Source organism: Nesoenas mayeri (genome assembly GCF_963082525.1).
Source record: "Nesoenas mayeri genome assembly, chromosome: 1".
Taxonomy (NCBI): Eukaryota; Metazoa; Chordata; class Aves; order Columbiformes; family Columbidae; genus Nesoenas; species Nesoenas mayeri.
The window spans coordinates 32,492,035-32,515,921 of record NC_137541.1 but is presented as its reverse complement, the minus strand read 5'-3'; the positions used below and the strand labels follow the sequence as shown (position 1 = coordinate 32,515,921).

Sequence of the window (23,887 nt, the reverse complement as noted above, 5' to 3'; positions counted from 1 at the left end):
AAAGGGTGGTCGGGATGGGAGCAGAAGGGTGAGACTGGCTGGCTAAGGAAAAGGGAATGACCTGGGGAGAGAGAGAAGGGAGAAGAGATTATGATTTTGATTTTGAGAAGGCTCAGGGTTGATTATTAGGAGTCACTGGATGTGAAGACTAGAAATGAAAGACTCAAAGACTGAAAACTGAAATTGGATAAAAGTGATGGGATATGTCACAGAAGCAGGGATGAAGAGGACCCAGGATGGGGGCAGAGAGGGAGATAAGGAGAGGGGATTTGGAAGTGACAGGAAGGAAAATGTTAAGTTTGGGGAAACGGTTGGAAAGTGTCAGGGCCTCTGGCTCTGGAGGACGTGTTGCCATGACTCCAGTTATCACCACCCTCTGCTGTGACAAGCAAATATGAAGGCCAGAGGCAAAGCACAATCCTCCTTCTGAAGTGGCTCACAGGAAGAAAAACACATGCTGCTGTTAGCAGGTAGCTCACATTGCAAAAATTTGTGCAGGGGAGCTAATGGTTCCAGTACCCTGATAAGACCCATCAGATTTGTATAGTAGACTTTTTGATTTTGAGGTTTCTATCATCTTCCTGTAAAACCTAAAGGAATTATACACACATAAAGTTCTGCACTAAAGAAACTGTCTGGAGGTTTCAGTGGTGAAGAATCATGAACTAAGGGATGTCAGGTTAAGGTTATCTGTACTGTGTGTATATGCATGGTACAATCCTTACTTAGTTACGTGATCACACACTGTTCCAGAGGACACGACCCTTTTTCATTACAGAGTCTCTAACTTGTGATTGTGAGGTGGGAATACAGAGTGACAGAGAGCCCTGTAGATCTCCTGCACTCTGCATCTGCTGCACAAGCTGGAAGGTGTGTGGGAAGAAGGGTGAAAATGCAAGAGACAGCAGCAGATGTGAAAACACTTAACTCTTGTTATGAGGGTCACTGCTGCCAGAAGGAACTGAATTCGGCCAATTCTGCCATGACATGTCTATGAGATACTCAGTGAATTTCTAAAACTAAACTGTTATCAAGCAGTTAAAAATTGTTTGGTTATTTATTTACTTACTTATTTATTTACTTATTTTTTCTGTGTGATTACATCAACATCCTACCTAAGCTTAGATTTGTTCGAGTGACAAGCACCCATGGCTGATATTGAAATCAATGAGAACTGATCCTGAACATACCACCACTGGGGAGAAGAGGAAGGACAGACAAAATATCTGGAGGGATAGTCAGATTCCTGTAGTGCATAGCACTACCTAGATAGGACTTCCCTGTACTCCTTTAAGATCAGCATAAAAAGTAATCAGTCTATTTTATGGAGCAAATATATAACACAGTTATAGCCATCACTCAAAACAATAAAGAAATTGTTTTTACAACTGTTTGAATTCTACAAGGCAATTAGGGCTGTCGGTATAATAACACAGAAGATTAAATCAAGTAAATATGTGGCTCTGTCTGTTCCTAATGAAATAATATGCTACAGCATCCCCCCCGCCCCCCAATTAGGTAACTGCTCAGGTAAAAGATGGGTAATAATATACATTTTCATAACAATGTCCTCAGACATCCCAAACTGGGGACACTTTGACTTTAATTTCTTTGTGCCTCACTATAAAATGTGGACAATAATGGGCAATAATACTCCTATTGTGAAGGCTATTGTGAAGATAAATACATTAATGCTTGAAAAGCCCTTAGGAAGTACAGCGATGAGTGTCACAAAAAAGTCCACGAGGAAATGAATTATTTCATCTTCATATCAAGGTTTCAATAGTATGCAGTAAGTAAAGCCTGGGGGCACATGCTGTACAGAAAGGGTAAACCAAAATATTGAATAGCTTCTCATTAAGTGAACACCATTCATTCAGTGCAGCAAATGAGACGGAGGTCCTGTGGAAAAATGGGATGTGAATAGAAAATTAAAGATTGTATCACAATGCATATGCACAATAGGGGTGAAAAGTTTGGATCAGCAACCTTAATTCTGGCATTTCCAAATTTCTGAATGCATGAGTGTGCAGCCTCAGTAGTGTCGTCTCATTTTTAACACCATTTCTTACACAATTTTTTATGTGTCGCTGTATTTGTCTTGCTTAAATCATCATCTGCTCATTTCTGATGTTAAGCTTGTTTACATGATGCTTTTTCTTTCTCTCATTCCCTTTATTTGGAACTCTTTGTCCAGATATGCAAATCTTTGCAGCCTGACCTTGAGGAATAGTAGGACTTTATATAATTTAAATTAGTGCAGTAATTGTTTGGCCCAGATGCCAGAAACATTCCCAAGGGTATTTAACATTCATTCAAGAAGATGTAGCTGTTGCTTCGCAACTTAAGGTCAGGACAAAAGTGCCAACTCGCAGCCAAGAGGATACGCTGCAGCTCTCGCTGGGGAGGTGGCAGCCGCAGGTGGCTGGTGCAGCACCAAGCAGCTGCCTTCAGAAATGCTACGGGGCTCAGTCTGGAGAGTTTGAGCAACACACAATCTGCAGAAACCACACCAAAACAGAGCCATCAAAAACTACACCTTCTGACTCAAGATGGGACAGCAGTTCCTTTTGAATCCTCTAACTCTGTCTGCCTGACAAAGCAGATCACTTAATCACTTATTTTCTGCCACCTACTCCTCAAAAGATCGTGTGCTGTACCTGGAATCACTGCTGCTCTTGAGGATTATTTGTTTCTCCACTTTAGGCACACAGCTCTGAAGTGGAATGAAATTTCATTATAAATCTAATGTGTGCTGCACATTGTACATCGTCAAGCCCAAAGACCACCTGAGAGAAACTAAAAGCAGAGTCATCCAAGAAAGATTATAGGATTAAATCCTTAAATCCATAGCAAGATACATTAGAAAGAGATGTACGCCATTTTCTCATTTTCATCTAAAGGCGATAAAATGGATTACCTAGCCACAAATTTCCATCATTTAATTCCTCATGTGGTACCTGATGTGGGAAACAACATCATAGCAGAGCTCAGAGAGAACTGATGGAGGGAAATCAAAGCTGGTTTTGTATGTGAGAAAGAGCCAGAACGTGTCTCTTGAAAAATGAAATAAAATCACAACACAAAAATGACCACTACCAGCCAGAACAGCTACAGTTCAGTCTTCTGGATTATTGTGTCACATAATTAATGCTGGTAGGGGTGCAAGCCATGAATGCACTGAGAAACACAGCACTCCATAGGCTTCTGTGGTTGTTAAAGAAAAGATTAAAACAGAGTTGGCCAAGACAGAACAAAGGCTTCTTGAAGGTGCAAGCCAAATTTGGCTGGACACAGCAGAGAAGCAGCTCTGCCAGGTTTGGGTCACTGAAACCACACGAGTACTTCATCCTGGGAGTGGGGCTCCACCGCCAGCATCTGCCTTTGCTTTGAGCCTACCCCTGTGCCAGAGGTGCACCACAGAGCATTGCTGGCTACTGGGAGAGGATTTCAGGGACTGAGGCAGTTTCAGCTGCTTCTCCCCACTGCTGTGCTACCCTGCAGGGCAGGAGCAGCCAGTGACCACCATGCTCTTTCTTCAGAGACAGGGAACTGTTTGCAAGTGGATGCTTGGAGCTGGAGTTTGCCAGCACAGAGCTGCAGCTGTGGGGCTCAGGCCCTTCTCTCCCTTATAGCCCCCAAAAGTGCTCCAAACCACCCCCAGCAACACGGACTGCATTGCTCAGAGCCAGCCTGGAAAGTGGCTCTTTAATTCACTTATCTTCATGAAGGGAGAAATGGTTTTGGTGCCTGGTGTAACCAAGCTTGGAGACCCTGACAGGTCCATCTTGCATTGGTTGATAATGGATAGTTCTCACCATGCCAGCAGCTGCCCTCGCTGCTGACGAAGTGGGAAATGAAGGCAGCTGTGCTCATCACATACTACCTGAGGCTGTGTCTCTCTGGCATCAGTGGTATCAAGACAAGATCAGCATTACCAGCTACTGCAGCAATCAAACAAGTGTTGGGGGAGGGAGGTGAAAATTGTAGTTCTTTCCCAGTTTGATTAATATAGTTTTTGTCTCTGTACCAGTTCCACAAGAGTGACAATGTGTTAACGCACCTACAACACCTGTTGGCTCATGCAGGGCTCTAAGGAATCTTAATGAAAAATTATGTTGCAAATACTATTTAGGTACCAGGAAGAGACAGAGAAGAGGTTAATTATTTGGGGACCAGCTGGTAAATAGTACAGTCCAAAGTCAGCTGCAGTGCACTACTGAGACTGTTTGGGAGACTCCCTAGGCATGTTGGTTTAGTTGCTTCACCGATCCAGTGGGAAACACAGATCCTCACTGTGTCACACAGTGCTGGTCCCCAATCTGTCTGTGAGATATGGTAAGTGTTATGCTGGGGAATCTCCTCTCCCTAATGAGCACTACAGCATGGGCAGACAAACATGGTCAGATTCCAGAAAAGAGAATCATTTTGGTTTTGACCCATAGGAGACTAGAAGCCTTGTTGACTTAAGACCACACTCATACAACACCTATGATCCACAGAGACATGATTCCAAACACAATACAGCTGAGTAATTAAATGTTAGATCAAAATCAGAAAGCACTGCAACTGTAATTTGAAATCACTAAAAGTACTAGGGAATAATTCCCCTGCTCTGTACATATGAGAATGAATTACTCATTGATGAGTTCAATAAAGTCTGATTCTAACAGGTGCAAAAATATTTAATGTACCCAGTATCTCAAGACATTCAATGATTAACTACATATGTCCCTTTTGTTATACAAAGAAATTCAGCAGCTTTACAGAATGTTAGAAGAACTCAAAGGCAATAAAAGTAAGCATGTCTTTTTGTTAATGTCTCATATAACAGCCTTCAAACTTTCAAAGGAAGGATAAACAACTGTCATTCAATCCAGTTTGCAGAAATAATGCAGTTAGACCAACAACACTAGGCATATTCTTGTTTCTGTTCCCCTCTAAGGTTTGATGAAGAGCAACCAAGCTAGTTTTGCTTCTTCTCCTTACTTGAACTCAGTATCGTTGCTAGGTGGATCTGTATGCTCAGGAATGACCTGTCACTAAATCCTGCAAATTCAGTATGTCATGTAGTTAAATGTAAAATATGGATAGGCATAAGACTGGTCTAAAGGCAAGGGTCTATCTATTTATGGAAAACTGAGGTTTATCCTTCTTTTTTTTTTTCTTTATTTAAACTCACATGGTTCCATTTACAAATTGCATGTAATTCTATCACTTAATAAACAGCTGAACCAGTTCAATCTCATCTCAGATTTTTCATTTTTAGATAAAAACCTGCTCATTACAAAGCAGATTTCTACAAGCAAATAATATATTCTAGAGCATCTCAAACCCAAAGAGAGCAGAATTATCTGAATGTCAACATTATTGTTATATCAACATCTATCACTGCAATATAATGTTAAGTAATGCAACACTCATCACTCATAAATCCCACAACAACAAAACCTATCACACAGTGATTATAGCAGAATCTGTGAAAATACTCTCCTTGCAACTAAAGATGGAAGTAGTCCTGTGAAAGACTTGCAAACAATTTCTGGCATTTCTTGTTCCTAAAATTCCACTTTTTTGGGGTGCATTTAGCCTGGATATGGTGGCTTCAGGGGATAGTGCATGAAAATCCCAGGTCTGCTTTTGCAGAACTGTTTCATTATGCCAGGCAAATATCTACACTGCAAAAGAAGGGCCTCAGTGTCACATGTATGGCACGTACCCATTGTCAGGGTAAAAGGGAATGACTGTGACAAATGAGAAGCTTTTCCAGCTAATTCATTTTGTGTGTAGTCATCTCAAAGCTAAGAGGCTCCAGCTGGGACTGGTGCCTGATTATGCTAGAAGCGGTACCGAGTCAGACAGCATCCTTCTCTGAGCACCTTAGGGGCCAAGCAGACAATCAGACAAGTAGTGAAAGAAAAGAACTACAGTTGTTCCTTTTCAGCAAATGAGGAACTGAGTCAGAGAGCTAAAATAGGGCCAATCCCTCAGCTGGTATAAATTGGCACAATAGGATTCAGGTCAGCACAAATACACCAAGTTACAGCAGCTGAAGCAAATCCTGGAATTGAATCTATAATGCCCAAGACAAATATAACGCATGTAAGTGAGATTTAACCATGTGCAAACAGTGCAAGGGATGAAATGTACTTAAAAATACTATATTTTGCATGTCGTATTTGACAAAATCCACCACATAAAATTACGAAAATGCTGCAATATAAACCAGACAGCTCATTAAAAAGGTAGGGTATATAATGTGCAAGAAGGGACAAAGTACCCCCACCTTTTCTCAGGGAAAAGGATTTTACTTATCATTTTCTTATGTCCAAAGGAATTAGAAGAATTGAAGAAATAAACTGTACTTTATAGTGGGTTCTGGCAGTGGGGAGAAGGAGTTTTCAAGGTGAATTTATACATCCAACTGGATCTTGAAAATATTCCAACAGAGACTTCTGGGTTTTAATTACACGTTACAATGCTGTACTTTTCCCCCCTCATCACCCTTTTACATAAACACTATGTACACTTCCATCAAACTTAAAAGGTGTTTCCCTTCAACATAAAAGCAGTGGATTTCAAATGTATAATTTTATTCTCTGATCTATAAATACAGTACATTTCTACTCTCCTTGCCTTGTCCACAGAAAACAAAAATATGAAGAGGTAGATGGGATGAAGATGAGAATCCGTGCACTGGTTCCTCAAAGCCTCATTTCCTTGCCAGGAGAGGGACAGGGACAACTTCATTCTGTGAGACGCTGACTCCATTTCTAGCTGCTCATTCCTGAGCTGCCAAACAGGCTGTTTCTGGGACCACACTAACTTGTCCCCCTCAGTACATGATAGCCAGGAAATAACCCACTCCATTGATAGTGGTCACAGACAGAACATAGAGGAAAGCTAACATAAAACAGATGTCTGATGGGATGGATGAAAGCAGAGCTCAGGAAAGCTACTGTTCTGTGTTCTAAATAGAAAAGAGTAAGATCTGATACCCTCAAAACCAATGACTCTCAGGGAAAAAAAAAAAAATAATTTGAGACTGTGAAATTCAGTGCAGACATAAATGCAAGAGTAGCAGCTGTGGAGGCAGTTTCAAGAAGAGGAACAATTCTAGGATAGGTAAGAAAGACCTGAGTCTGACCCAGCAGGAGGAAGGGCCACAGTGCAAATAATGCCATGAGAAATATTATCAATATATTGAAAAAACAGTATTTAGGAATGTATTCAAGTCTGTCACTTGAATCTGTAGTAAGTACAAATAAAGTGAAGCTGTAGATAAGAGCTGTTCCTTTCTAGTTCTTCTAGTTCACCTTAATTTTTCAGGATTATTTTTGAATATTTTACATCAGTGCTAATAAAGAACCTTTCCATCATCCATAGAAGGATGTAGAAAGGACAAAAGAAGAGGGGAAAGTCTTTCCTATGTGTAAGACTTTGCAGGAAGTAAAATCTACTACTTGCTATAGAAAGGTTTCTCCCAAAGTTACCTCACTTGAACTTGTCCCCTTCTCCTTCAGAGATCCGCAGGCCATGGGAGGTACAAGACCCCAGAGCCAACCCTCACAGTAGGGTTCTTCAGCAAACATTGAGCAATTAGCTGAGTACAAGCATGTGCTCAAAATGCTTACCAACTTTTGTAATGCTGTTTGACAGGCATGTCTAAAATCTGCTAGTGAAGAGCAATGCACTCTGAGTGGAATGAAACATTCCCCGTAATATCTGAAAAAAAGTAGTCCAGGGTACAGTTCTTCCCTGTAAAACCTTGACATATGGTACTGGCTGGGGACACCAGTAATGGAGATGAATCTGCTGTCAGTTTTGTTCAAGGTGAATTCCCATCTATCCTGACTCCTCTGGAAAACTTGTCACTGGTCACCTGCCGCTATGGCTAGCTTCCCATCTTGAAAAGGCAGGTAGTACATGAATAAAAAAAGATAGTAGCCCCTCACATACAGAAATCTTGAATGTCAGAGGTGATTCAAAAGTTGTTTATTAACTTCACTAACAGATGTGTCTCATGGGTTTTGACTTATATTTTATTATTGTGTTTTCAGATGTTTCAAAAGCCAGCAAAGGTATGATGGAAAGTACCCTGATATTCAAGTGCTTGCTTCTTCAGAAGTTGTTGTGCTGAATGGGAGGTTTTTAGAAGGATATTTTCATTCCAAGTTTGGTAACTTCCTCGGGAACAAACTATACATCAGTACGTTTTGCTACCGCTTGTTAGGAAACAAAAAAATTTATATACCACTCTTGAATCAAATGTACAGCTGAGAAGGTCTACTCTGACAGGAACGATAAATTATTTTCTATAGCCTGATTCGTCTATGAACACAAAATCATTTCTTGCTTATCTCTTTCAAAGGAAAACTACTATACCTGTGTATTCTGCTTGAAGTGTAAATCAGGATGCTCCTCTCATTTGTATAAGTGTAAATTAATTCTATCAAATTACTGAGTGTAAATCCAGTTAAAAGCCACAATCAAATTACGTTTGCAAAGTTAAACAGATTTTCTAAAAAAATAAAACCTCTAAAAATCAAATCTTTACCCACTTTGTGTGGATGAGACCGTATATCTACTCTATCTTTCACTTCAACTATTCAAGCAAATTATATCTTCCTCTATGCACTTGATGTTGTGGGTGGTATTTTTGAACGTGCTCACACGTCATACTAGTTTTTAATCAAAATAGGCTTTCCATCAGCGTAAAATTGAAAATAAATAGAACTGTCCCCACTTTGCGTATTTGTTAAAAAGACCAGAGTCTGTTCCATTTTGCTGATAATGGTTTTGTGTTACTGCTTAATAATCATATAGACAAAACATAATTAACATTATAAAGTAGCTAAATTAACTACATTTTTTCCCCTGAGAATTATGAAAAACTAGAAGAAAAAAACACAAGACAGTCTAAATACATATTTTCTTCAAACTGTTAACTTTCTAGTTCTCTTATTAGAAACTCTACCCAAGACAGAAGACCAGACATTCTGCAGAAACAAAATGAAAAAGAAGTGACAGACCACCCCTTAAATATGTTGATTTTCAAGTGAAGTAGCAAGGATTGACCTACGGTTACATGTTAAAGCAATTTACATGCAAAAACATTATGAAAAATACATTTGAAAAATGGTTCTTTTTAAAAAAATAAAAATATGTCTGCTGATACCCTAATACCTACGTAAGCAGAGATCCAGTACTAGTCATAAGGAATGTTGTTAATTTTCTAGCTCTCTTTGACCTTCATTTCTTTCAAACTACCCAGAAGGACAAAATTCTATTCTATGTATTTACAAGAGTATTTGGTATTAACAGGATTATTTTGCTAGTTTGGTTAAAGATTCGCATACAAGAGCTGTCTCAAACAATCTTAGATGTAAGTGCTTCCTGGCTTCTGTTTATTCCAGTCAGGTGCTACTGAGTCTCTTCAGTTATTGAAGAATAAATTCTCCTTTTGGGATCAAATAGTATTTTCAGGTAGCTTTAAAATCATTCAGACATTTTATCTGATTGTACTGTCAGATAAGAAGTTGCAGTAAGTCATAAGAGTTATAAGAATTTACACCATGGGACTTGCAAAGTGCTCAGAGAGGTAGCTACAGTGTGTAACTCCACAGTGATGCTGAAATACTCCCTGGTCTTTCAGAGGTCTGGGCAAATCTCTAAACACTCACAAAAGACATTACAGAGATGACAAAATTAATCTCCCCATTAATCTCCTGTGAACACAGGAGGTTTAATAACACAGCCACCACAGGCTCCTACCCATTAGCAAAGTCGCTAAGAACATGACACACACACACACACAAAAATATAGGCTAATGCACGAGTTACTGTTTACTTGCACAAATAGAAGTATTTGGAATGTGGGATTCTAGTTTCACTTTTGATATTTACTCCTTTATTTAACAGCTTTTCCATTACATCTTTGAGAAAGAGAACCAAATATGTGATTTTTTTGGTTAAAAGAGTAAAAATTTCTATTGCATGATAAAAGTATTGCTACATATCCAACTTTAATATATGTGGTCTTTCACCCAGTCTGAAACTAAGGCTAAAATTATCATGGTGCTCATGTACAGCAGTGAATGCTACAAGTGCCAGAAATATACATACGTTAGCATCTTGCCACCTCAATTATCAGGACAGGCATCATTAAACACACTGTGAAAAAGACTGATTTAATCACTTCCATACTGTGGAGAAAAATAACTAACCTGTAGAATTCTTACTTTCTTACTGTAAGCAAGGATGTATCCTTCAAAAGGAACTAAGGCTCACCTACATTGGACTGAATTCCATCACTTGTTTTTCAGTGAGAAAATACGCAATCTCTATATTAAAAAAAAATAATAAATAAATAAAATCAGTGTTTGTATTTACATTGGATAAAATGTCCTGACAACCAGGACTGGACAGAGACCTCTGTGCTGCCTCTCAAATAGCCTGAAATAGTTATTGTCTCTGATAGTCTGTCTTAGACCCAGTGAAATGTCAATTCTTTTCAACCGTGGCCACGCAGCAATGGGAGAAGTGGAGCTCACCCTGCCTGCAAGAGTCAGACATGCTCTAAAGAAGTCTCATTGATAAAACACCAGCACACAAATGCCATAATACTTTGACCCTTTGACCAGCTGTGGAAATAGCTGAGCAGGACCCTTGCAAAGCTGCAGCTCTGCGCTCAGACCATGCAACCCTCATAACATTTCTTTTGAGTCTGGCTTAAGGGATGGCTCCTCTCAGCTCATCATGTTGGGTCTATTTATTCTCCTCTAGGGCCTGTTGCATCTCATCCTACTGTAGATGTTTGAAAGCACCCCAACTGTACCTTGATGTCTCCATTGACTATAAAGACAGTGACTAAAAGCTGGTAGAGATGTACACACAGTTGCCATCTACGACAGGCACTCAGGGTCACTTCATCCCAAGGAGGGTGGACATATTGAACTGTCACAGCAGAAGAGGCAGGAATAGAGCCTGAGCCAGAAGCCAGCCACACTACCCATGAAGTCCTGTTGTAGTCCTGCAACCTTCTCCATGATCTGTTTTCTCAGATTGTCTTATATATTTTTGTGGTCATAACTTTCACATTTACATTTCAGACACAAGTCTCTGTCTTCTACTCTGTCTCTCATTTGTGCTTTTCTCCCTGACCCATCCCCTGAATATTTGGTGCATCCCTCAGACCAGAGGAGACTTTGCACACTGGAAGGAGAGTGGGGCTGGGAGGCAGCCAGGGTTTATTGTAGAATGAAAACCAAGGCTAAAAAGTGCATGTACCCTTTAGCAACACTCATGTATAACTGTCTGTATAAAGTTCAACTGTCTGTGTTCTCCTCTTCACATGTCTGCCTGGATTATGTCTAATTGAATAAAGGTAGCTCTTGAGGGCAAAGACTCCTCAGTCCTTTATTTCTTGTCTTATGTCCTACATAGGGCTTAGACAAATATTAAATTATAGTAATACTAAGAAGGCAAAGCCATCCCTTACAATTATGTAATTATTTTTCACAGAATTGAGAATGGGTTTCAAAACTCAACTGGTTTTCTCTTGTTGCTAAACACAGTATTCAGAGAGACAGAAAATGACTGCACCCAAAAAAAAGATGAGACTTCATTTGTGGTCTTTGTTAGCATCAGCCTCCAACAGAAATTTCTTAATACTAAGCTTTTTTCCTTTTTTAAATCATTTTACCAGTTACTTGCTAAGCTTACTAAATTAGAAAAAAAATCCACAAAACAGAAAACACTATTAATTTCTAGAAACATGTAATTCCAAAGCATACTTCAGTCAAAGGATTGAGATCCTGATGGTCTTTACCTGTGATTTAATACTTTGCTGTCTCAACTTGACTTTATTGCAGTGGCAATGCAATGATGCTAGAACTACACTGTACATAAAACATGCCAACTTAGCTGCGGAGTCCAAATAACTTTAAATAAATAAATAACTCCATCACACAAACATCAGTCAAAAATGCAATTAGAAAGAGCCTCTTGCTTCTCGTAAAAATATGAAATAGTACTTGGGACAGACTGTTTCAAATAAAATTCTTCCCTATATTCAGCAGCTACAAGGTCAAAGTACTTGAACTTCATTTTTCAAAGTCAAAAGGATGATTTAATAATTATTTGGTATGAAGACAACTTTGTTTCTCTACCCTGCATACAATATCAAATTCAATATAGCTTGATACATCATGTATTTTCATTCACACTTTCATTACAGCCCTGTGAAGTACAATCATTTATTATACATTTTCTTGAATCTGCTTTGAAGCATTAAACAAAGTGTAAAACGCAAAGGGAGAGAAAGGAAAGCACCAGAAATCTTGCTAGAAAACAGTACTTCCTTTCTTATCCTCCTTGTTCTAACCATGAAGCACAGTGAGCACTGAACAGTGGTGAACATTAGAAAATAAAACTGAACCATAGGACTTCATGTTGCTTTAACGTCCTAGTACAGCAGTGATAAATTCTGAGTGCCACCACAGTGTCACCTCTACAAAAATTACTCAAGCAATAGATACGTCATTAAAAAGAACAGTGTGTCTCAGAAATGGTCTTTGCTAGCAGAGTTAGTTAGTAATATATTGGAAAGGACCCATCAGTTCTTCTCAAATTATTTGCTAAACTTCAGTTCAACAGTCTGACATGTCAAGGACTAACAGGAAAAGTCACTCAGGTCTTCAGTGCTCCTTTTCCTTGCTTCAGCCCAAATGATGTAATTCTTCACAGAGCATCAGGTGAGTAATTCACACAGGGCTCACACCACAGACAAAAGCAAAGAGTAGAGCAGAGCATCACATGAGGGAGGTTTTTGGCCAAATACTTGTGACCCAGATTCCTTTCTTAACAGCTAGATTCAAAAGAGCAGACATCAGGCAGGCTACAAGGAATCATCTCCCCAGTTAACCTCACTGGCAGAAGACACTGCAGTACAAGGACCTGTCATCAAAGTAAAGAAATGTTTACGTGAAAGTGGAATCTTAATAGCAAATAGTAATTTCCATCGATTAAAATGCTGCAATGTACACCAGGTGTATACCTGATATTGTAGATGCTTGAAATATGGAAGTATTTCCTTACTGATTGGTCAAATTTCTCTCATCATCCTAACAGAAGCTTTGAATTTACAAAACAGCTAGCTTCTGTTTCTTTATTTGGTGTCATTTTTTGCAGAAAACACCAATCTTGGAGAGACACAAACTAGGAATAGAAATCAGCAATGTTTTCATAATAAAAGGCCAGTGGGCTTTTTGCAAAGTCACCGAGGATGGTGTTATAAAATGCACCTACAAACAGCAATTGCAAATTAAACATTTATTTACCTTTACGTAGTCCTAGCTAAACACCATTTGCTCTACTGGAAACAGAGTGACTAGGCAGTCTCAGCAGCTAAAACGAAACATTAGGAATGTACCTGCATGACAATAAGAAGGTCAAACACCAAGATGAAAGAAGCCAAGAAGGCTCTCGAGACCTCGTCACTTGGCAGAAATCCACGATTCAGCTTGTCCCAGCTGATCCAGTCAGTAGTGATGACGAGCACAACTACAGAGGTCAGAGTAAACAGAACTGTCCTGCAAGGGAAAAAAAATAGTTTCAGAGAGAATACGATAGTAATGAAGATGTATCGTTGAAGATGCATCATTCTATTTGATCTGTCTTCTAATGGTCAGCTAGTGCTTTATCAGTACTTTTCCAATGATGAAAAGAGATTGAAGAAAATTAAGCATACAAACAAATCATTTAATTCAAAATAGGAAAGCAGTCAGCTGTATCCCTAGTAAAAGGAAATTTAGTAGCTAGTACTAAGCACATTGCAAAATTAGGCTGCAGTGTATCACTCTTGTTCTTCATTCCATGTTTTTGATTGAATATGCAAAGCAATTAAGTAAAATGATAAAGAAATACATTATAATAAGGTAACAAGGACTGTATGACCTTGGCCAAATTCAAATGAACAATTTGAGAGAACATTTTCTAAGGCATCAAAGACATTAGAACCTTTGCAAAGCCTTTTCTCAGCCATGGGAGCTATAGGACACGAACTGTGAAGTCTAATTTTTATATAGAAACACAGGTGTATGAAAGAAATTTTCATTGCACTAAATTAATCTCTAATAAAGTCTGGGGGCTGTAGAAGGATTTTGCTTTGTGTCTTTTAAGATGTCCTTTGTACAATTTTTCAACGTCTTATGTCATTTCTGAGAAGTCAGTGAAGAGTGAATTACAAAAGTAATAAAGCTTCCATTTGAATGCTATGAGAATTCCAGAAGACACATTTTACTAATTTATACAGTTTTGCAATATGGTATTTAAGAAGTATCTTTCTAAGCTATGTCCTCAAAATAGCTCTGCATCATTTCCAGCAGCACTTTGGTGATATCCTTCAGAGTTGGCAGCAATGACTGATTGAATTCCTGGTTCTGTGGAAGGAGGCAAATTTAGTGAATAATTTGAGGGGGAGCAAGGCGTCTCCCAGCAGCCATAGCTGTCAGTAAATCTGTGCTATAATAGGGGCATATCAACATCTGAATGCGCACATAGAGCTAAATAATTGTGGCAAGGTGAAGTTTTTTTCCACAGCAATAAAATCTAATTTTCTTCAGCTACCAAGGGCTGTAAAACAATGTGAAGGATATTTCCCACGACATTTCCAAATGGGACAAATGCTCAGAAGAGTAAAAGAAAAATCTGTACACCAGTAGGCACAGGCTCCCAGTCTGTAGGCACTTCTTTTTATATATCAGCCTTGGCTGTGTTTGTGTGGGAAGGGAAAATAAATATGCACATAAGCAGTAGTATACACATTTGGACTCCTAAACATCATTCTTATGTGGCTTCACGGGCTGTGCTTCTTTGCAATATAATGAGATATAAAATGACTTGATTGCTATGACCTTTACCTTTGAACATACATTTTTATTCTTAATAAATAATTTCAGTTATATTTAATACTGGTTGGAATTGTAGCAGTATCCCTTGAGTATAATACCAGCATCTGGGACAGAAAGGAAAAAAATAGGTATATTAGACTGAATTAGACCTAAGCAATATTCAAGCTTGCTTTTCCCCAAAATATTTGCTTAGTTACCATCTCACCTGTCAGTATCTGAACCTGATGGACTTTTCTACAGGCTCCATACCCAGAATGGCTTACTTCAGAAAGTACTTCATTATGTCTCTTGAGACCTACAAAGGTGTTTTTTCCCACCTATTTTGTCTTTGTATCTGAAATGCACATGGAGGTAAATGTTGTCACTTTAGCTGAGAAGCTGTCCAGAAAGAACACGGTCTTCTGTGCTTGTCTGCCACCCAGTGCAGACTGATCTGGCTGTTGGGTGCACTGATTTTTCTTGTCCTCATGCTGAGGAACTCACATCTCCCAGTGCACGGAGAGTTTAGAAGCATGCGTTTAGAAACGTAATAGAAGTCTGCATAGTTTGCTATGGGAATCATGTACCCAGAAGTTACGCTCAACACTGTTCTGCTTCAGTCCTCTTGAATTATGCATTTGCATTTTGGAGTAAGAGTTCAAAGCATGGAAGGTTGGACATTGGCACGTACGCAAGCAAAGGCAGACATATTTTTATGCATGCTTCATCAGCATGCATGCAAAGACCAATGTATGTGCTCAAACCCTGATTTCCTTGAGGAAATGCATATGCACTTACAAAACTGCTTCATTATTCATTCTGAAATGTCAAATAGAGAGAGAGGGAGCAGAAAATGGTCTGCTAATAGAATAAGAAAATGTGAAACCAACAAAAAAGGTTAGAAATAGACTTTTGAAATCGTTGCATTAAAGAGCATAATTAACAATCAGTTGTATTTTTGACCTATGATACTGGAACACAGCAAAATATTCAGTAAGTGCTTTGGGAGTTATTAAAAAACTGAGTTTGTCTGGGTTAGAGTTCAGTTCACTTCTTGTGTATAGTGTGGCAGATGCACTTGACACCCCCACAGACAAACCACAGCCCCAGTGTCCTGGGGATTAAGAGCAGCTGAGGACTTCATTTAATTTTACATTAACTTGTATCAGATGAACCAATGTGAACTACCCTGCAATAGTTAGGCCAGTCTAGTTTGTCCTCTATCCTGCAATGCATATTACTGAGAAAGAGCTACGCCTTCAAACTATTCACAGAATTGCTGTCTGGACCTCTCTGTTATCTGCTTACAGAAAGGCTATGAGGGGAAAGGCAAGGGAAGATTGACTCTTCTCTGTACCAGACATGAAGAAATGCAACTTCTTTCTGCACTTCACAGATGAAATACACTTCTGTATTTCCTGTCTAATTCTAGCTTGCTGTATTGAATGATTATGTGCACTGAGTACCTATTCAGCTACAATAACCCACATTTTACAACCTAGCCCATACTCTTCAAGATACAAGGTTGCTACGAAGAATAAAAATTTTTAAAATGTCTGCAAAAAAACTCTGTCCAGACCAATTGCATACTGAGAAGTAAAAATTATTAGGTAGATCCAAAAAGTCAGTCCTGTGCTTATCACTGCCAGTGATGATCTAAATCCCTAGTTGTACACCAAACTGAAAGAAAGCTTAAAAAGAACTTTTTACTGCCAGGAACCTCTCAAGAAGTAGGTAATTTTTTAGACTGTATCTCTATAATATTTGATAGCTAGGACTGAGTTTGGTCTTGAATTTGTTAAACCAAGTCACTCATGCCAAACTGAATCCACACTGCTGGCCCTTGTTTTCCAGCAGATCATTAATTTTGTCCTCACACTCTTAGCAAGGGCCAAAACAGATGTTTTTAGCTTCTGCACCTTCCCACAACAGCACTTACTTGGACTGTAAGCTTTGACAAAGCTGACCAGCCACTTAGTATCTATCACCCAGCATATTCTATGATACGAAAGGTTATGCACAACATGGGCCAAAAGCTTGAGCAGGTTTTTGTCATTGGTGGTTGCTGCAGACAATCCCTCATGGCAGATAGAGTCATAACCTCAACTTTGTAGGCTCTGTCATGTAGAAATGCCATTTCAGGAGCAGAAAGGCTGTGACACCTCATTTTTTTCTACACTACTACAATCAGTAGTAAGCACAGAACATCCACATGCAATGGGCCACCTTCAACAAATTACACAAAGAACTTGGGATTAATTTAACTACGATGTCTTCATACTGCCATCTTAGTGTCCAAGAAAGTAGCCATCATCCTCTGAAGTCTGGGCAAGCCAACCTCAATGAGTTGTTTGAAAAGCACTTAGAAGAGAGGAAATTCAGACCTGGTGTCACACACTCCCATCACAGGTGTCATCCACAGCTTTGCTCTGTGTGATTTCTTGAACTTTGAAAAAGTCTGAGATGCTGGTCAAATACGAATCTTCTGTTTGCTCAATGGTGGTCATAGTTATGTGAATAGAAAACGGCTGTCACTGCAGCATAATGCAGATCATAGTGGATTAACAGGTTTGCATGTATTGTTTAGAAAACAGGACATCTTTGATTGAGGGCAATCCAGTAAACAGGTGCTGGCCTGCACTCTAGGCAGTGCTGCATATTCCCTGCTGTCCCTGCTGTCTCTGTCTCAGTCCAGAAATCTTTTTAGATATGCCAGTAATTTTCACCACATGCTTATGGAGCATGCATCTGGCTGCTTTGCTATGAGAGATCACAGACTTCACTTGTTCATCTGGGTACAAGCTTCCTAAACCCTGTGCACATCAAGCCAGCATGCAGCGCCCTGCATGGCTTCGGCTAAAGAAGGAACTTTGCTAATAAGACCATCATAGGAAATAGTGAGCTTCATTTTTCTGGGAGAGTCCATACATATCTACATCACCCACAAGTGCAGTGGTCATCATGCCTGTTATCTCAGCCCTGTTTCGGCCTGTTGGGATGAAAACATTGCGCCCTTCTCTTAAACACCTCTTGCACTTCAAAAATCACAAAAAAAAGTTATTCCCAGGCTTTCTGTCACTCTGACTATTGTATACAATGCCTGAGCTGTCACTTGCTACATGATAACCAGAGATCAGGCTGGAATTTCCTAAAGATTCTTCAAATAAAAATCCTGTTGCAAAGGAAGCTGCCTCTTCATCATCCCTCCCTTGCCAGTGCCCTCTCCTCACTCTCTGAGAAACAGTCTCCTCATGGGGCTTTCTGAGAAATTTCTCTCCTGGTGTTCCAGTGCCCAGCTGCCTTGCACACCACAGTCTGGCACAGTTGTGGCCAAATGGTGAACAAGAACTAAGAAAACTTAAATCAGATACATATGCACATTAAATAAAGAAGACATACTTTAAAAGCATGATGAAAAAAATAACCTGGACACAAAGACCAAAGACACAAAGCCAATGCGCTCATTCCATCACAGCAAAGTAGCACAAGAAAAAGGGGGCAAGTTGAGGCCAACACATTCCCTAGAAAATAAAATGAGAATAGTGCGCATTCGAATGAACAGAGCTGTGCCATTCCTCAGCAGACAATACACTAAAGTTAAAGTGCCAGGACTACCTGCTTTCAGTCCACTTCAAAATTTTGAAGATAAGGTGGGATTTCCTAAAAAGGTCTTCCTGAAGTCTAAGATAAATCCTAAATGTTCAGTGAAAGAAAACAAAAACCACAAAACCCAGTGGAGTGAGTAATCCATCCAGTGCTGTGAGGACCTAACTTTGTTTTGAGGACTCTTTGCCAGGATCTTTCCCCAGGAAGTGTTTCTTTTCCTACACTCTGGGCTACTTAATGGGTGACATCACTCAATAGTGGCAAAAGTAAAGGTGACTTTTCTCATTGCCTCCAAGCAAGCCTGGCTTGTTTCCATTTCCAAGTGGTAGGGACAATCTGAGTTCCTCAGCTTCCTGGGTTATGAGGAGCAGGAGCTGCCACATTGCATGCTGGACGTAACTGTCTTAACAAGTTAATTCCCAAAGAAGTTTCATTAGCTCTGTCTGGCACTGAAGACTCTCAAGACTCTGCACATTCCCCTACAGTGCTGTTTTGACAGTGCTCTCATCTTCCTGCAGACATTGCCCTTGCCCTGGCTGACTCGTCTGTTACTCTTCTCTCTATTCTTGAACCTGCACAATGAACAGTTTATGAACTGCAAGTTCTTTATGAACAAGATGAACCTAAATTTGTCTGCAGAGAAAAGAAAAAGATGCTCCTGGTAATGCAGTTGTTGTTCTGTGAATCTGTAACTGCATTCAGATAAATCAGTAATTCTCTAGATCAATAACTAGCAAGAAATAAAGACCTTCTCCCACCGTAAGACAGACGTTTGGGAATTCCTTTTCAAAGAGCATGGCAGGGAACATCACAGTTGAGTCTGTGCAGCCTGGTGTGCAGCCTGTTTGCCACAGAGGGGTTTGCAGTCTGCCTGCCCAAAGGGAAATTGCACCACTGCCTTCGGAAATGCCATTAGCACCATGCCATGCCTGTGCAGTCCTTGCCTGGAGAGAGCACTGTGTGCCAGAGTAGCAGATGGACTCCTCCAAAACACAAAGTTGGGCTCTGGAGGAAGAGTTGTGAGAGACTAAGACAGAAAGGGAGAGGAAGGAAATATCCATGCTTTGCAATCTACTACAACCAATGTCAAGTGTTGATGCAAACCTAAGATTTTCTGGCTCTATTTCAGGGGGAAGGAGGTCCATAGCATTTAGTTTTGCTTTAATTCCAAAATAACAGTACTGCTACGATGTTTTTCTGGCTATATCTATAAACTGCCCACACAAATGCACACATCCTAATGGCTCAGTAATACCATGGGCCATGACAAAGGCAGTTCAAACTGGAAGGCTGACTTGCCGGTGCTGCTTCATTAAGTCAGTATGCCAAGCATGAACTTACTGATATTCTCAGAAGTCTTGGCTGAGAGAAGACACAATGTGCTGCAGTGATCCTGGGGCATGGCTGCTTGGGGAAACCCTCTACTGCTGTTTTGCATGTCCTGCCTCCTGCATCAGGAATTCTCTAGGCAGAGTCCATGTGGCCCTGACTCATCCTCTTGCGGCCCCAGTTTGGTACTGCAAAACCTTTCATAGCACATTCCCTCCAGACCCATGCCAGAAGGAGCTTTGACTCCATCCAGCCACATCTCCAGGAAACAGTCTGTGTTATTTGTCTGTACTGAGTTGAAAACTGAACAAAACAGAATTTGTCCCTGGAAAGATAAAGACAAACTAAAAAAATGTATACAAGTTCACAAAGCATTTAATGTTGGAAACAAGAACTTTTTCCAGTCTGAGTCTCCTGACTCTTGATGTCTAAACCAGCAGGGTAAAGTGTACCAAAACCAAATTCTGGTCTACGATGTGACCTCATTTCTCAAATCATCACATAGTGAAAGTGAAGTTTTTCACTGATCAGATATCAAATGCAATACTTTGCACAACCACACATAAGGGGAAGAAAATACTGCCTTCAATTTACCAGTAACTTTGAGCTGTTCATTGTTAGAGCTATTTAGAATTTTCTTCTGTCTTGCATGACCCTCTGCCAAATCTTTTATGAAGCTGCAGCTTTGATGATCAGATAGCAAGAGTTTTCCTAAGATCAACTGAAGAGATGAAAGACAAAATGTAACTGTTTTCCTTATCTTCATTCTGTCTTTTCCAAGAGGCAAAAAGCAGTATCTTGCACTTGGACTACACCTCTTCCAGAAAGCAACAAAACCCCACCAAAACAAACAAAAAACCCCCACCACACACACAAAAAACCCAAACAAAACCCCAAACAAAACAACACAAACCAAAACAAAACTGAAAAACCACCAAACTACCTGCGCTCAGTCAAAAGTAGCTCCTAGATTTGTATGACATAGCACCGTGAGAACTTTCATCACACTTTCACACATAATTGCCACTAAGCTAGGTTATTTAAAAACTGTTAAGCATCAATAATAAGCACTCCAGATATTGTTTTATACTATGTACATTAGGGACAGAAGGATGCATTAATAAAGAAATGAAATCATAAAATCTGTATTCCTATTATTGTATGTTAACAAAATGAGTATATATACTTTATAAAATATATAATAGATATGTGAACTACTAAATAAAGAAAATTACCTAGCATATAGTCTAGGTATATTTAAACTCTGTATAAAATCATCTAGAGGTTAATCAGCATTCATCAAAACATTTGGCTTCAGATGGTGCTCTAGGAAACAGAAATGCAATTCTAATCAATATTTTATAAATTGCTATTTATATTTTCAGTTGCAGTGGTTTATATTGTAATTTTTTCATTAATATGCCAAAATACTTAAAAACACCCTGTGAAAACAGATACAGAGAAATTTTACTGCTCTTGATATTTAAAAATGCTTTCCAGTCCTCAGGAAAGAAAGATCATCCATCAAGTTAAATACTATTCATAATTTTTAATCCCAGAATCAGCACTGGCCAAACATACCGTCCCACTGTGTACTATAACTATAAAGAACAATGCTACTGCAGATGTTCATATGCAAATGCCAACTTTTTATTTCACTTGTTTTAATTAAGAAGGGTTCTGTTATTAAATCTGTCAAAAATAGCAACTCTAAAACCATTTAAAATAAAATATTTAGTCTGCCTGTTGCTTGATGTCAGCATCATTTCCGCAATTAAGCAAGTGTAAAGGAGAGATGCTCTGCTGGTAAAAAGCATCTGGGTTCTCTGGAGCAGCACGGATTCAAGCCTCCAGTTGGCCACCGCTCTCCTGCCCCGGATGAGACAGTGCTTTGAAGGCAGACAGAGCTCTGCCTTTATCAGCAGCTGCTGCAGTGGAACAGGGTAGTGCGGTGCCATAGAGTGACATAGTTGGTGCTGAGGACCCCATAAGAGAATCATAGAATCATTTTGGTTGGAAGAGACCCTTAAGATCATCGAGTCCAATCATAACCTAAATCTAGCACTAAACCATGTCCCTAAGAGCCTCATCTATACATCTTTTAAACACCTTCAGGGATGGTGACTCAAGCACTTCCCTGAGCAGCCTGTTCCAGCGCTACACAAACTTTTCTGTGAAGAAATTTTTCCTAATATCCAATCTGAACCTTCCCTGGCACAACTTGAGGCCATTTCCTCTTATCACTTGCTACATGGGAGAAGAGACCAACACCCTCCATGCTACAACCTCCTTTTGGGTAGTTGTAGACAGCAATAATGTCTCCCCTCAGCCTCATTTTCTCCAGTGTCTGCATCTTGTGGGCTGAGCTGGGCACCCATCCATAACTGCAGCTTGCTAGATGGGATCCCAGAGAGCAGCTTCCACTTCAGTTGCACCCAGAAGAAATTCCATTTGCGCACCCCAAGATCAGTCCATGCTGTGAACCAAAGGGCAGGTGGGAGATCCTCTTCAGAAGAGTGCTACTGGGGTGAACTGGCAATACAGACATACCCTAGAAGAAGTAGTTCACCACAAATACCTAGGAATATTTGGAAAATTAATGACACTGAATCGCTTTTGTTAAAATACGGTGCTCGTTCCCCTGATAGGGACAAATATGTGGTAGAGAGATGGAATAATACTACTGCCAGATTTCAGAGTTTCACACCCCCATGGCAGGCTCTGCAGGTAAAAATAAGTAGTATAAAGTGTAGTAACATGGATTACCATCAAAAAGACTTAATTATCTGAAGTCAAATACCAATTAGAAGAAAATTATTTTTAATTCAAACTGTGAATTGTATTACCTTTTTTAAGGTAATCAAGATAGTGTACTTCTGACTCCTATCCTCTAGTGGGAACTAATGGGTAAGTAATTCAGTATTGCCTGGTAGCTCCTAGTTCCGAAATATCTGTTCTGAAATTGCAAGTTCTGAAATACTCTGTTTCAAATTGAGTATAGTAAAGGGAACTCTATGTTGGGACTGGCTTATAAATGTTTATCGATAGCAGATACCACATTTTGAGAATCTTGCATTCCCAGTTAAGTTTTCTTCTCTATGCTTCTTGTTATTCTGCCTGGTAAGCTGAAGAAACTGGACACAGCAGAGTATAAAGGATGCTTGGAGTTTGGAAAAACTGGAATTGTTTATTCTGCATATTAACACATTCATTTTACTTATAAAAATGAAAAACACTTTTGTAAATGTGAACAGCACTAGTTTATTTTTTCCAATTATATCAGCTTGTCAAAGAAAGGATATTATCTCTCCCACAAACCTTGCTTTACTTCGATCCTTTGACTGAGACAGTTGCAATTTTATTATAGTGTTATCAATATGAATCCAGAGGTATTTGGGATTTTCACACAAAAATTTGTATAAAGTCTGAAATTACATTTATGTTAATGCATTTTACTATGTTTCATGTAATAAAATGAATAAGATTAGGTAATGTAATCACATGGTGAAATATTAGAATTCTAGAGAGCATATTTTTTTATTATAGGTAGAAACATCTTTGAGTTTCCTTTTGCCACGCCATTAATTTACTAAATGAAAGTGTTATCTGTTTCAAACAGCAGCTCATTTAAATTAAACTCATCAGACGTAAGCTTTACGTTTCAAATGCTTTTTCCTATCTGTGATACAGAAAAGGAAACATAGTGTAAGAAGGTTCATGGTCTTCCTTGTAAAAAATATTTTCAATCAACATCTATCATACACAAGGTAGCATAGGACTCACATGAGTTATATCCAAGAAACTTTACTCTATGTTCAACTCCCAAAGTCAGAAGGTAATTGCCTAACTCCAGTAGAAAGAACTTTGAAAAAAACCCCACAATTCTATATGAAATAAAGGGAAGCCATATTTCTCGTACACTTTCAGGCGGATACATCACTTACTCTGTCAACAGAATGGGGGGTGGAAGAGAACTGACTCAAGAAACAACAGCAACAACATTTTCTAAAATGTTTTCAGAGCATTGAAAGTGCCTTAGGATAGACCTGCCTAGCATTTTT

At 39.3% G+C, this 23,887-nt stretch overlaps 1 protein-coding gene across 1 annotated transcript in view; it reads right to left on the bottom strand.

Annotated features, from left to right (window-relative positions):
• Positions 1-23,887, bottom strand: part of TMEM117 (transmembrane protein 117) — a gene marked incomplete at both ends in the record, with an annotated part of 204,434 nt that overhangs the window by 27,301 nt on the left and 153,246 nt on the right. Inside the window, one exon of the mRNA XM_080357883.1 lies at positions 13,433-13,592. Within this exon, the coding sequence (XP_080214009.1) occupies positions 13,433-13,592 (160 nt within the window). The remainder of the gene's footprint in view (positions 1-13,432; positions 13,593-23,887) is intronic.